The 16,253-nt window shown below is 28.4% G+C and overlaps 1 protein-coding gene across 1 annotated transcript; it reads left to right on the plus strand.

Annotated features, from left to right (window-relative positions):
* The first annotated feature begins 4,565 nt into the window (after positions 1 to 4,565).
* LOC111277892 (putative calcium-transporting ATPase 13, plasma membrane-type) lies at positions 4,566 to 9,082 on the plus strand. The gene is made up of 2 exons (XM_022864323.2): positions 4,566 to 5,105; positions 6,194 to 9,082. Exons 1-2 carry the CDS (start codon positions 4,736 to 4,738, stop codon positions 8,890 to 8,892), a joined length of 3,069 nt encoding a protein of 1,022 aa, XP_022720058.2. The 5' UTR covers positions 4,566 to 4,735; the 3' UTR covers positions 8,893 to 9,082.
* Positions 9,083 to 16,253: the final 7,171 nt, after the last annotated feature.

Genomic DNA, 16,253 nt, shown 5'->3' on the forward strand with positions numbered 1-16,253 from the left:
TTAGAGATTTTTAAAGTTTAAATACTAAATTGAATATTTTACTATAATTTAAAGAGTATTCATGACATTAAACCAAAAATAAATAAAAAATTTCAGACTATTTATTTTAAGTTGTTTAGTTCTCATAAAAATGTGCTTTATTCAAGGTCGTGCATCGAAGATTAATTTCAGCAAAAGATCATGTTTACTGTTGAGACAAATGAAGTTATTAATTAATGTTATATTTGATATACAAGATTATGATAGGATAATATAAGATAATATTATAATAGGATTATATTAAATAATATTATCCTATTTTATATTTTATGAATGTAAGGATTATGATAAGATAATTTATTTATTTCTCAAAATTATTCTTTCTCAAAATTTATACATTTTAAATTATTGATATAATTTTTAATGATATAATTGGACATATAAGTTTAATCCTACGGATTTAAAATAATCCTATCCACTTTGGGAGGATTGAATAATTCTATGCTAAGAGGATGTTAATCCCCTTATAATCATTATCTCTCTTTTTATATATAAATCAAATATAATATAAGATGATTAACATATCATCCTATTAATAATTCTATACATCAAACATGACTTAATAATTCATCGATAAAAAACATGAAGCAACTTGCAGATTAAGTACTACAAGCATTTTGTATTTTTAACTTTAACAAAATGAAAACATTAATTAATTAGATTCATTGCTATCGCAGGAAAAAAATTATCAACGTGATTCTATATAATATGTCAAAAGGAAAAAGGCCATTATTCTATTCAAATAGTGTAAAGTTGAAGTTCAATTATCATAAACTTTCCTCTGGTCTTCTTTCGGGCTCCGTCATGTTGAGGTTTTCATCTTGCCATTGCATGGGAAAAAGAGGTGGAGAAAAAGAACAGTTTTTTACTGTAAAAGTGGAAAGAATGACTTAGAAGGAAGACTTTAAACTTAAAAAAGATACTACAAGACAAGGCTACAACAAAAATTAAAAGTGAAAGCAAAGTAAGAAATAATTAAGATATATTTATAGATAAATCAACAAAGTAATTAAAAAGTAAGAAAATATATAGATAAATTAATGTTTACTGCCATATCATGTATGGATTCTTCCTTTTATGATCTATTCCTATTGGGAAGAAGTAAGGAATTTTCTTTTGTAGTTGCTTTCTTTTTTAATTTGGTTGAAATTTATTGCACTGGCTTAGATAAAGTTAGATTCAGCCATAATTTTTTCTGGGTTCAGCTCTTAGAATTAAGCCTGATGATTTATATATTTATGTTGTCTAAAATATTAAAATTTATATATTCATATTGTGTTTTACTCAAAAATTATATGTTATAATTTATATCGATAAAAAAATATAAAATATAAATTTTTTTATTAAATCCATATAGAATTATTACTATAATTTTAAATCATGTCATTTTTATATCTTATTTTTATATAATGTTTATGTTGTATCATCGTGTCATATTTTAAATTCTTAGATCTACTTAAAATAAAGATAAATTGAAATTGGCATGGGAAATTTACCCCACAATCCCAAGAATTTTCCTTTTCCTAGAGTGTAAGGCACTCATTATACATGCTTGATTAAAGTGGATTCTAGCTAGGAATATTCTTTCACTCAACCAACGAAATCGTGATATCTTACTTGAATTCAAAATAATTCATCAGAGATAATATATATTTTTTTAACAAAAAAAGTCAGCAATTTTAAAATAGAGAAAGAAATTATATGTATTAAAAATTGAATCCATTAAATATTATTTTCTTTGAAGGTGAATTGAAGATGCTTTTTCCCATCAAGGTGCTAAAGAATCTACTTTATTAAAAAAAAAAAAAGAAATCTTAAGTATGGTAGAAGGAAATGGAAAGGAAAAAAGAAAGGAAATTAAGGAGATAAAACAAGGTTAAAATTTTTTTAATTAATATAATGGAGAGAAGATGAAAGGTTGAAAGAAATGAAAAAAATAGCAAATGTTAAAATTTGAATAATAAATTTATTAGATAATATCTCTTAAACTGATAGCATAAATCAATAAAATTAAATTTCAAATTCAAATCCATTAAATTATTAGATCTCATCTTTAAATTATCTAATAAAAAAATTTTCACACCAAGAGAAATTTAAAAGCAAATAAAAAACACTGAAATTGAAATAAATAAAGAAAAATGTTTTAAAACTACTTGTTCTATGAGCACTTACCATATGAGTGAAAAATAAAAGACAGCTATCTAAACATGTACAGGTTCTTTTTGACTAGTAAGGCTTAGTTTTAAAAGTAAGAAAAAAATAGGTGTAGTAATGAGTTTAAAAACATTTAAATTGAAATTCAATTCCTATTTTAAGAAATAGAAAAAGATTTAAATACACTTAAAATTGTATATCTTTTATTTTAGGTCATTGAATAATTGATTCAATTAAGTTGGTGTCACTTAACCTCCGATACCAAGCTTGGCCAATCTTTTTTAAATGGTTAAAAATAAAAATTATTTGGATGAATAAGAATATTATTATAATTTATTAAGATTAATGAACTTCATTGTAATTAATTGAGTCAATGTATATGTAAATGCATGTATGTATCTCCGATTCAAAAAGTTGAATTCGAATATCTTTTTCAATATTAATAATAAAAAATCTTTAAAATAACTTAAACTTATGATTTTGAATTGTTTTTATCATTTTAAACTTATTTATGTATAAAAAAATAAGGTTCACAAAATAAAATTTATTTGTCACGCTCCTTCTAAGTTAAATTTCAATTTTATTTATATTAAAATGATCACGAATCGGATTTGATGTGTATTAATCCCGATTTATCTTGAATGAAATGAATTTCTCTTTCTATAAAAAAAAAAATCAAGAATCAAACAAAGTCTTAACAACTGCTTCAAGAAAAAGGTGTGTCAATTGTCATGCAATCCTTAGGATACTTCTTTGACAAGAAACAACTATAGAGACAAGAGGTCACTTCAAAAGGTTTTCCAATGTCCGATTGTTTGGAAATTTATGCAAACCTTGGTTTCCACTTTAATCATCCTGTCCCACTACTTGTAACTCCTTGCAACACAAGGATGCTTCAATTAACATCACATATAGTCAAGTCAATACTTGTAGTAGAATCTGAGAAATTAACAGGAATGGTGGAAAAGGAAAGAAGAAGGAAGGCTAAAATAATAAAAACGCGTCTGAATTTTAATATTTTATTTGGATAAACCTTTATACCTTTATTGCATTATAATAAACTCTTAATCTTTACTTTATATCTAATTAAGTTCTTAAACTTTAATTTATATTTAAATAAAACCTTTAACTTTAAATTTGTACCTAAATAAATTCTAAACATAAATCAATCTTTTATTTGAAATAAGGATTTACTTAGATACAAATTAAATAATAACGATTTATTTTGATATAATAAAAGTATAAAAGCTTACCTAAGTAAAATAATAAAATTTAAGATCTCTTTTAGTATTTTAGCCAAAAAGGAAGAATAGAGTAGAAAATGGAATTTAGAAAAAAAAAGGGAGGAAAAATAATGAAAAAAGAATACTAAAGGAGACTACCAAACTAGCTAATTTCCTCATTTTCATGTCAAAACTCCAAATTTAAACTTGATCGAATTCCTTAAGAAGAGAGAAGATAATATGCGTTGAGCCATGAGGCCTTTCAATAAAAGTGATAGTGTTATAGATACTCCTAATTCTCTATCATACGCATTATTTTCAATCAAATAAATTTATTTAATTTCTTTTCTAATTTGGGAAAGAAAATTCGAAATATTCTTTAAATAAGAGACCATGCAACAGTTACTTAATCAAAAGCTTGGCTACCATGTACACTCAACATCTACAAACAAATCAAAGGGCATATGATAGGCGAGGATGGTTTAGAAAGAACTGACATGGCATTTCGACAAGCAATTAAAATTTGACAAGTGGCATAGTGAAGACATACATCAACCGCTAAATATTTGACGTGGCAAATGACATAACATCTCCTATTCGATAATTTAAAAAAAAAAAAAAAAAACCATGAATGCTATTAAATTTTGAACTACACACATTCACATATGTATAAATATGCTTGAATAATCTTCTTCCATTTTATAAATTTCATTCTCTTTCTCAACATGATTTAAATCCAAAAATTTCTATATTAAATGTCTTAAATATGGTTATCTATATTAAGACATACAAAATGTGTGATTAAACCATTTTTCTTGTAGTCCATAGTTAAGATATAAACGTTATTGCCTTGGGAAGTTGACTCATCTCAATTACATGCATTTTTCTTAGTAATTAATTCCATAAAGGTTTCTTTTTATAAGAAAAAATTTCAAATTACCTTAGACGAAGTTTTAAGGAAATTACATGAACATACCATTAAATCAAATGATCGAATAAACGTAAGAATTATTATTATTTTTCTAATAAAGTTTCATAATTAGAGAATATACTAAACTTATAGACTTTGAAAGGAAGACCTTTTTTTTCTTTGAAATTTATCTTATTGTTAATGTATATCAGCTATATTTATATAACCGTTTTTGAAGAGTAGCTTCCTCAAACGCGTTTACTTCATCTCTGATGAAGAATTGTATCAGTATAAAACCTCCTATTCTTTTTGTCAGTACAAAGCAAAACCCTCTATTTTGTTGTTTTGTTATCTTCCTCCCCATTGTACTGATCTTGTTTGCTCATCGTGTTCTTGATCTTCCTACAGAATGTCTCTTATAAGATCGCGAAAACCGAAAGACCACATCACCATGCTACGCCAACAAGAGCCTCCACCGCCTTCCAAAAGCTACATTCGAAGGTGGCGAGTAGCAGTTACGGTCATAAGCGTTACTAGATTTCTTGTTGGCTTGACTAAGAAAGTTGTTGAAAAGAATGCTGAACTCTTGCGATCCCTTTCATTTGTTAGCATCGAAGTTGAAGGAAGTGGCGATGAACTTATCCCGATTCTCGATGTTGATCCTAAAGGTCTTGCCAAGATGGTGAAAGAGAAGAGCCTGCAAAGTTTGAGTGATCAGTATGGAGGAGTTAACCAGGTTGCTACCCTCCTTCAAAGTGATTTGAAATATGGAATCCCAGGTAATTAATTTCTTTTTCATCCACTTAGAATGGAATTTTTCGAGATTAATAAGATGATATAAATCTCATAAGATATAGTAAAAATATAAAAAAATAATTTAAAAAATGAGACATATGATAGTTTTTTAATCTGTTTATAGAATTAAAAAAATTATACTGTCAGTGAACTTTATATATATATATATATATATATATATATATATTTGAGTAAATACTAGGAAATATGTGAATCAATGCCATGATCTTAATTAGAGAACATAGAATTGTAAGATTATCTTCCAATGCTGTAAATTGCTTTTGTCAGTATAAATTCCATTAACTTAGAAAACATAGAACAAAGAGTTTTCAAGTATGAGAAAACGTGAGGACATCACACCGATATATACAAGCCTCTAGGCTTGACAGTTAGCAATGAAATCCAAGGTTCACTGAAACCAATCTACTTTTGATACCTTATTGATTAAATTATGAAAGAATTATCAACAAAATATAAGAACTTGAGTTTTATTTAGTTCAGCCATAAGACCTACATCCATTGGTAGAAGAACTAAACTAGTCATAGATAATGTAATGAGTTGAACTCAAATAACACATATACATACAAACATACACATATACACACACACACATATATATATATAAATCAAGGATCAATTTACTACAGTATAAAACTTTTTAGTTTTATATTTTTTTTTTCTTATCATTGATTTCAATAGATTTAAGGAGTCAATAAATTTAAGAAATGAAATTAAATTATTTTTTTAGATTTATTGAAATCAACGGTTAGAAAAAAATTTTTAAAAATGTAAAATTTTTTGGTGTAACTTAATCCCTCTCATATGTAAAAGACGTGACAATATTTCTAGGCACCCTAAAGTAGCAAAAGGCATGTTAATCTCATCTCATTTACATTTATTTATGACTTAGATGAGAAGATAATATTAATTTCGTTGCAATTTTAAATATTTATTTCTAATAAAAGACTAAGGCAAAAAAATGTATAAACCGAGATTTATTTATTTATTGGACAAGAAATTGGCTGACATTAGGCATTATTGTTTCTTGGTAATTACTACTGGTAATCACAGGTGATGATGTTGACCTTGAGCTTCGAACTAAAGTTTTTGGTGCAAATAAGTACCTGAAACAACCTCCGAAAAGTTTCCTTAGCTTTGTTCTGGAAGCATTCAAAGATACCATCATTATCATACTTTTGGTCTGTGCTGTCCTCTCTTTAGGCTTTGGAATCAAACGGCATGGCCTGAACGATGGTTGGTATGATGGTGGGAGCATCATTGTAGCTGTCGTTTTGGTTATTGTTGTCTCTGCTGTGAGTAATTATAGGCAAAGTAAACAATTTGAAGAGCTTTCTCATGAAAGCAGCGACATACGTGTGCAAGTAGTGAGAAACGGGAGATACCATCCTGTATCTATCTTTGACCTTGTGGTGGGCGATATCGTGTCTTTGAAGATTGGTGATCAGATTCCAGCTGATGGTTTGTTTGTTCAGGGTCATTCCTTGAAGGTCGACGAGTCCAGCATGACTGGAGAAAGTGACCATGTAGAAGTTGGCGAAAAGAGGAATCCCTTTTTGCTTTCTGGTACAAAGGTCACAGATGGCTATGGTTACATGCTAGTCACTTCTGTTGGCATGAACACAGTATGGGGTGAGATGATGAGTTCTATAAGGCGTGACTTGAAAGAGGAGACTCCATTACAAGCCCGCCTCAGCAAGCTGGCTTCTAATATTGGGAATATTGGATTGTCTGTGGCAGTACTTGTTCTTTTGGTTTTGCTTATCCGTTACTTTACAGGACACACCAAAGACGAGAATGGAAAAAGGGAATACAATGGGAGCAAGACCAAGTTTGATGATGTGATGGATTCAGTTGTTGGCATTATTGCAGCAGCAGTCACGATTGTAGTTGTGGCGATTCCAGAAGGTTTGCCTCTAGCTGTCATTCTAACTCTGGCTTATTCAATGAAGCGGATGATGAGGGATCATGCCATGGTTCGGAAACTCTCTGCTTGTGAAACCATGGGCTCGGCCACCGTAATATGTACTGATAAAACTGGCACCCTTACACTAAACGAGATGACGGTAACAGAATTTTGGCTTGGAAAAGAACTGATTGAAAATTCTCTGAGCTCAGAGATAGCAGCTAACGTTCTCCAATTATTAAGTGAAGGCGTTGGTTTAAACACTACTGGCACTGTTTTCAAACCTGATTCCACATCAGTTCCTGAAATTCATGGTAGTCCAACCGAGAAAGCAATACTTTCCTGGGCAGTGATTGATTTGGGCTTGAATATTGACGAACTGAAACAAAGTTGTGAAATAATACATGTTGAGGCCTTCAATTCCGAGAAAAAGAGAAGCGGGGTTCTGATAAGGAGAAGCAATGAAAGAGTGCTGGCAACACACTGGAAGGGAGCACCTGAAATGATACTGGCCATATGTTCATATTATTATGACAAAACTGGAATATCAAAGGCCATGAATGATGAAGAAAGAATAGAGATTGGAACTATTATTGAGACTATGGCAGATAAAAGACTGAGATGTATTGCCTTTGCACATGCAAATGTAACAGATGGAAATGAACAGATTCATACAAAGCTTGAAGAAACAGGACTGACCTGGTTGGGCCTTGTTGGCCTGAAGGATCCATGTCGGCCAGGTGTCAAAGAAGCAGTAGAATCTTGCAAAAAAGCGGGAGTAAGCATCAAAATGATCACTGGAGACAACATGCATACAGCAAGGGCCATAGCTTTTGAATGTGGAATTCTCGATTCTGATGACAATTTGCACAATGAAGCTGTAATAGAAGGTGAAAAATTTAGAAATTACTCAGATGAAGAAAGAAAGGGAAAGATTGAAATTATCCGAGTAATGGCTCGATCATCACCTTTTGACAAACTTCTAATGGTACAGACCCTGAAGATGTATGGGCATGTAGTAGCAGTCACTGGAGATGGTACAAACGATGCTCCTGCTTTAAAAGAAGCAGATATTGGGCTTTCCATGGGTATTCAAGGAACTGAAGTGGCAAAGGAGAGCTCAGATATTGTCATTTTGGACGATAATTTCACCTCTGTGGCAACAGTTTTGAGGTGGGGTCGATGTGTCTACAACAACATCCAAAAGTTTATTCAATTTCAGCTCACAGTGAATGTTGCTGCCTTGGTCATCAACTTTATTGCTGCTGTATCTTCTGGAGAAGTCCCACTAACTGCAGTCCAGTTGTTGTGGGTGAACCTTATAATGGACACCTTGGCGGCACTAGCCTTGGCCACTGAGCAACCTACCAATGATCTCATGGACAAGCCACCTGTGGGTAGAACCGAGCCACTTATAACCAAAGTTATGTGGAGGAACCTCATTGCTCAAGCCCTCTATCAGGTAGCTATCTTACTGATCTTGCAATTTAAAGGTAAATCCATTTTCAGTGTCACTGAGAAGGTTAAAGATACCTTGATATTCAATACATTTGTTCTCTGTCAAATCTTTAATGAGTTTAATGCAAGAAATCTGGATAAGAAGAACATATTCAAGGGGATACATAAGAACAGGTTGTTTTTGGGAATTATCGGAGTTACCCTGGTCCTACAAGCAGTAATGGTGGAGTTTCTCAGTAGGTTTGCCAATACTGAGAGGCTGAATTGGGAGCAATGGGGGGCTTGCATTGGCATTGCTGCTCTATCCTGGCCAATTGGTTGGTGTGTTAAGTGTATTCCTGTACCTGTTGACAAGCAGCTACAAAAGCAAATGGCTTCGGCATCATGAAGTACATAGAATTATTAGATTTTTTTTTTTGGTTGCCCTCTGGTTTGTTAAATTGACAAATAATATTTTGCTTTGTCGGTAGTCATAGATTTCGTTTTTAGAACAATTTGTTTTACAAAACATTCCTTGACAGTGCCGTATATATCTAGCTCCTAGTTATCACATCGTTTGGTTATATATGAATGGAATTTTCTGTAGATTTTTGGGGTCACTTTGACTGCTTTCATATTTAACTAGTTACTTTACCCGCGCTTCACTACAGGTCAACAGATTTCACTCAAAATTTGTTTATAATTTTTTTTCTTCTCCTCTAAATTTTTTGTCTTAATCAATTTCCTAAAAATTAACTTTAAATTTGTAGATCTAATTTTAAAAACGTGATTTTTTCATCACTATTTAACCTCATATTTATTGATTAAATCTCTTGAAATTTTAGTATTTTACTCTCCTCTATTTGCTCTTTTTTTTTTTTTTCACTTACTCAAATTTTTACAAAAATAAAATTACAGCCGTGAACCACCATTGTTACCTTTATTGATGGTGGCTTTGGTTCATTAGAAAATTTTATAAAATCTTAAAAAAAGTGTTGGAAATACTTTTTGCAAAAGCTTATGAAAATATTCTAATAAAATAATTTAAATTTACTTTTTTATTAAATATTTAATAAAAATAAAAGTTGGTAAAATAAAAAAAATAAAAAAAAAACAAAAACGAAGTTGTTAGGTTTGATAAATTATGGTGCGTTGGGCTTTAAATAAATTGAGAGATAGTGGGTTGGACTTTAATTGGATTTTGAAAAAAATGTGTGTTTGTTTGATGGGAATTTGTAATTGAGTGTGTTTTTCATTGGTTATGTGAACTTGTAATTAATTTTGTTTTTATGAGTTTTGATTTTTTGTATCATTTATTATCTGTAATAAAGTAAAATGAAAATTAAAATCTTAAAAATATAATAATAAATATATATAAATAGAAAAAGTTATAAAAAATTAAGTTACTTTTCTTAAATTTTTTATTTCTTTTATTTTAAATGTTTTTACAAAAAATAATTATAATATCTAATAAATTAAAAAAGCATACATTTCATCAAATGATTAATAAAAAATGCAACATGAAAATTTGCAAAGAAAATTTAATCGCATTATATGAAATATTATATATTTTAAATTTTATAATATATTTTTCTTTTATTTTTTATATTAAAATAATTACAAATATATTTAACATAATAAAAAAATTAACAAAAAAAGTCTACCTTGAAATTAATTATAGTATTTATTAACTTAAGTCTCAGGATAAATTTTTTTTTATGAATGTGGTGCTCTCATAATGCCAAGTTTATAATTTTGATCAACAATTGTTTGCCATTTGCTGCTAACTGGATGCCATTTGGCAAGAAACAGTGGATCCTTTTTGTTTTAATGGGTAGAATTTTTTTTTTTTTTGCCCATTTTACTTTGTTTCAATGAAAAAAAAATTAAGCCTTACCATCACCTATTTCTCTATTTTTTTTTTCTTCTTTAAACTTCATAATTTAGAGGTTTGTTAATTGGTTTTTATTTATTTATTTATTTGTTTAAACTAGAATCATCTTTACTATAGCAAACAAACAACACAATTCAACAAACCAAAAAAAGTGATTTTGGGTTTTGTGATTTGGGGCTTTGGGAGAGAGTAGCAGTAAAAATAAGGGCAATGAGTTGATTTTGAAATTTAAACTTAGGTTTTGGTGAGAATAGTTTCAAAATACCAAGTTGAAAAAAGAAGTAGAAAACGAATTTTTTGGTGATTTTCAGATTTCATACGATGGCAGAAAGCTTTTGGGTAAAGTTTTGTTGAGGTTTTTTGTTGGTATGGGTGGTAACCACTAACCAGATGTCAATGGTGATGAAGGGAGGCTGTTGTGTTGGACTGGAAAAAAAAATTGCTTGTGTTTTCTATTTTTTAGGAGTTGATAGCGTCAGCTGTTTGCTGACATAACAATTATTTGATGATTTGGATGAGCAATAAAAATGTAAATTTGAAGCTGAGGACAGTTTAATTTTTCAAGGGATAACTTTAATACATTGTTATAGATTATTGTAAAATGCATGAAAATGTGCTTTTCAGAAACTCGTAGACTAAAACTCACAAGGAAAGTACAATCTTCAAACTACTAAATATTGTGTTCTCAGAAAGTGCTTACATTACACTGGTGGCTTGAATTGAAGAAACTGGCAGTTAAAACATGATGAAAAACATCCTGGAAAGTTAAACAAAGCATCTTTAGACAAATATAATATATATATATATATATATACATATATATTATTAGTGGAATAAAAAAAAAAAAAAAGAAAGCTCCTGATTTGTTGGTGTAAGCAGGTGTCAAAGGGTAAGCGGCATTGTGATCAACAGATTGGCTGCAATTATGCTCAATGTCTGATTTCCTTTCAATGTGAGAAATGGAAATTTCAAAACAAAACAAAACAAAACACCCTTTTAACTACCAATGGAAGGTCGGCTCTTTCATCAACTATTATTAACTTACATCATCTAGTTTGCACATTAGAACACCTATTAACAGTTCCCTAGTTTCTCCCCTTTAAACAACTTGGGCCAAAAGCTTTTGCTTTTAGTTGTTAAATTGGAAGAAAATGATAAAGAGCAGATTCCAGGAAAACATAGTAAAAAAGTTTCTTCAAACTAAAGTGATGTGGAAGTAAAGTGTTATTCTTTCATTCTTTGAGTGTTGCAACCATATCAGAATCCTAGACTTCATCTTCACTCCCAATGGAAGAGGAAAAAGAAAAGCAACAAAAAGGGCTAAGAAGGGGAGGTGAAGGTGTAGTGAAGGTGCTAAGGGATTGCCAGAGAACTATAATTAGGGCATTTATGCTTGAAAAAGATTGGACTGCATATGGCATCAAACTACAATGGTAGATAAACCATAAACATAGCACAGGAAATAACAAAGGATGACTCATTCATTCTCCAAATTCGAAATCAACAAGGAAAAGACCATAATTAAGTGGTATTGGTAATTCAATTGGAAACTCAATCTTTCCCACTACTCTATAACGTTTTAAATAATCTTCAATATATTTTTGTTGATGATATTTTATAAATAAAAAAAGTAATCAAATAAAATATTTATTTTTTTAACTACTAGAAGCATTATTTGTCATTTGGGGATTTATTATTAATAAAAGTTAATAAAAAAATTATCATCATATATGTCAATTAGATTATGATAATTATTTAAAAATTAATATATATGAATTCCTCTTAATCAAATGAATGATTTAAATACGATATACTTTGAAAATAAAAAAAAATTTAAGTATCATATTTTTTCGAAAATCACTTTTTTTTTTTAAATCTAAAGTTTTTACGAACTAAACGTCTTCTAAGAAGAAAAATAACATCCAATTTCTTCCTTAATTATCAGATCATGAAATAATACTCTTACAAATATTCCCAAAAAGAATCAAAATGAATGGAAGAAACAAGCAAATCTGTAAAAGAATCTCATATTTTATACTGTTTGATTATATTCTCCGGTTAGCTAATGCTATAATCCAAAATCATTAACTCAATTGAAAGCAAAAAGGCATAATTATGTCAACAAATGTTATAAAAAATTATTTATATTTTCAATAAATGACAATTTTTTATCCTACCTACAATCATCATCACTTACAAAGACGATTAAACAAATGGCAAACCTTCAACACTTTTTCATGTTTTGCAGGTTTGATGATTGAAGTGGGGACCAGGAAATGACTGCCCATTTCTTGGTCATGTTTGATCCTTTGGAACTACTGCTAGCTATTACTTGTAAAATGTATCGGGGTTGTTCAATCAAAGTACTTCTTGTGATTTTCTTGGAACCTCCAAATTTTCAGGTCCTAAATAAAACATCTCTCAGCTGCCCAAAAATAAATAAATGAATAAAACATCTCCCACAATTCTTCCCTTCTCACAAATTCAAACAAGAAACTTTTAAACACTTATACTTTCTTGGTGATGGATTTAAAATTTCTTTTTAAAAAATTTTCTTATAATATATATATATATATAATATCAATAAATTTATTAATTTTATAGATATAAATGTGTTCATGAAAAAATTTTAAGGTATTCCAAATTTTTTCTTGAAATTTTTTTGTTTTTCACTTTTTAAGATATAAAGATAATTTTTGAAATTATCAAAAAAAAATTTTTTTAATTTTTTAATTTTGGGTTATTCATAAATACTTTAAATGTTCATTTGGATCTGCCTTGCATAATTTTATATCGATGCTCCTATCAACATTAATTAAAAATTACAAGTGAAAAACGGATTTTAAAAAATTTAAACATGTAACATTTTTATTAAGTAAATGAAATAGATAGAGATTGATTGTTAAGTGTAAATTAAATTATAAAAAAAAAAAAAGAGAAAAAAACTATGGGTAGGAATTTATATGAAAATTAGGAGACAAAGACAAATAACTTTAGCTACGCGGAGTTTGTTGTTTGAGTAACTTTAAATCCAAACCTCTTTCTTTTCCATAGACTTCAGGGAACTACTTTGAACTTAAGGATATAATAAAAAAAACAAAATATTCTAGGGTATAAAGGCTATGGAGGAATTGGTATATATAGTTTCTCAAAACTAAAAAAATGCAAGAAATTAATTTCCAATTGCATGATTATTCTTATAACTAAACTTGTTCGTCATGACAATGGAAAAAAGGCATGAAATCGAACAATTTATGAGAATGTATGTGCTTGAAAGTCAATTTCAATCAATACAACACAAAAGTCCGTGCCTTGTTTTAATGTTCTTCGTCAATTTTCAAAGTCTTGAAATTGTTTTCGTATACCTTGGAATTCCTGTACCAACTTTGCAATTTGCTAAAAATAGAAAGCTGACAAGAAAAAGGGTAGCTTGGTTGACAATTTTAATAATGGTGTCACTTTCTCAGGAAATAGCTCGGTATTTTCAGCTCTATGAGTGTAATTAAGTGAATTCCTTTGAATGACATCATTGGTGCCTAGAAACTTCAACAAAAATGCGTGTTGGTTCAGTTGATCATAATTTTTAAAATGGAGTGTGACAGGTTTCAATTGATCATAACTTTTAAAGTGGGATGTCGTAAATCCGAAATTTAAAATTTATTTTTTTTCAGACGTTTCTTATCTTTTTTAATCTATCAAAGCATTTAATTTATTATTAAACAATGTAATAACAAAAAATTTAATTCATCACTTTGGATGTATTAGACAATGTTAAACTTACCATCAAATATCATCAAATATTTTATCTTATTAGAGGCTTTAAAACAATCCTTAGCTTGGTAATTAGTTTGTAAATTACTTCTTTGTTCTATTATTATTACTTTTGAAAAATTCTTTTTTCTTATCAATGAAACTAATCAGTTGTATCCATACTCGTTACTATGAATTTATAAAGATTTTTACGGAGATGGCTTTCAAACTTAGATTGTATAATTAAATTTTTTTAAGGAATTAATATTTGATAACGCTGCTATATTTTTAGGTGTTAATAGATCGGTTATTTCTCTAAACTCAAAAATTGATGAAATTTTAAAATTTTTTAAATTCTTGTAATTAGGAGTGAGAAAAAAATTAAAAAAATAATTAAAATTATAATGTTTGGTTCAAATCGATTTTTTTATTTAATTCAGATTAAATTATTATATTAAATTTATATATTAAATTTGAATTAAAAAATGAAAAACTAAAAAAAATAAACCGAATTTAATTGAATTATATATTTTTGAATTTTTATAAAATAAAATAATAATTTTATTCCTAAATTTATTGAAATATATTAAAAATTATATTAAAATAATATAAAATTTTACAATTTAAAATTTGATGAACCAAATCCAAACGAATTGATAGAATTCAATTCTAATAGAATCAAATTATATGAAAATTAAATTTAAATTCAGATTAAATTTTATAATTTTATACATTATTTTTAAAAAAAATCAAAGTCGGATTGAAAACCTCCTCGTCATTTCGTCCCACCAACTTTGTCAGGATATCTTAAGTCAATAGTAATGTCTATTTCTTTCCTAAGGTGATTCACATTGCTTCATATAGAAATGATGGAAAAATATGTCACATCTTTCCATTGCTTGACTTAGAACTTTACTAGATTTTCCAATTTTAGAACTTTACAAGATTTTCCAATTTCGGATAATAATTTTCATAATTCAAATGTTTCTCTAATTAATGAAAATTTCTTTTTCATGGTAAGGCTCTTTTTATGAGATTATACTGAATTTACAGATTATTTGTTAAATTAAATTATTAATAACAAAAATTAAATTTAAAAATTTTATAAAAAAAAATTTGATCATTCTCAATTCAACTGACATCATTACCAATTACTGTAAATTTCACAGCTAAGAGCTTCATGCCACTGTGGGATATCTACAATATTTGTATTTGTTTTAGACTACCTTTTTCTATATTATTGTTACTATTATGGATCAACAAAAATGTAAATTTACAACAGTAAATTCATGATTATTGAAAGTGAAAAAAGGAAAGTTGGTAGATTAATTTCCTGGAAAAAAGGTCAAGTCCCCTGTATCTTATTTTTCACTTTGCTTGCAAAATTTCCTGGCATTTTTTATTGTAATTATCACAATTATTATCATCATTATCAATATCAATTCATCTTCTTAATATTAAGTTTTCTAAATATTATCTCTATCCTTTTCTAAATATTGAGATTATTACGTGTAGTAAATTTGTGTCCATCGCAGTGTCAGATGAAACTTCAGAGAACTTTCTTCATTGACTGGAAAGGGGCAAGGAAATTAAGAAAAAAATGTAAAAAATAAATGCAAAAATTAACTCCTAATAAAGGCTAGTTTGGAATGGAAGATAAAAAAATCTTTTGTATTAAAGTTGTTTTTATCCAACTTCACTGCTAAATAACAAAAAAACTTATTTTTTAATATAAAAACCCGATTTACAAACTAAAATTAAAAACCTACCTTTTACGATTCAACAAATTTTTTATTATTATACAAATATATTTTTTTACATGTCAATTCATCAAAATATTTTTTCACAATAATATTAAACATTTATAATTTTTAGATTATATTTTTTTAACACTTTTAAAATTTTTTTATCAATTCAAACTTTTCAACGGCAACAATAATATTAAATTACCCTTAAATAATCTGATAACATATTTGATTTGGTAAAGAGCAGTTACTTTGAAAAGCTACATGAACGAACGCGCACAAGAAATTTCCAGGAAAAAAGAAAAGGCGAGGTAGGTCACGAAAAGAACATTGCATGTAAACTATATATATTTGCAATGATCCTAACTCTTCCTTCCCATC

Source organism: Durio zibethinus, chromosome 7 (assembly GCF_047325235.1).
Source record: "Durio zibethinus cultivar Kanyao isolate XHJ-2024 chromosome 7, ASM4732523v1, whole genome shotgun sequence".
Lineage (NCBI taxonomy): Eukaryota > Viridiplantae > Streptophyta > Magnoliopsida > Malvales > Malvaceae > Durio > Durio zibethinus.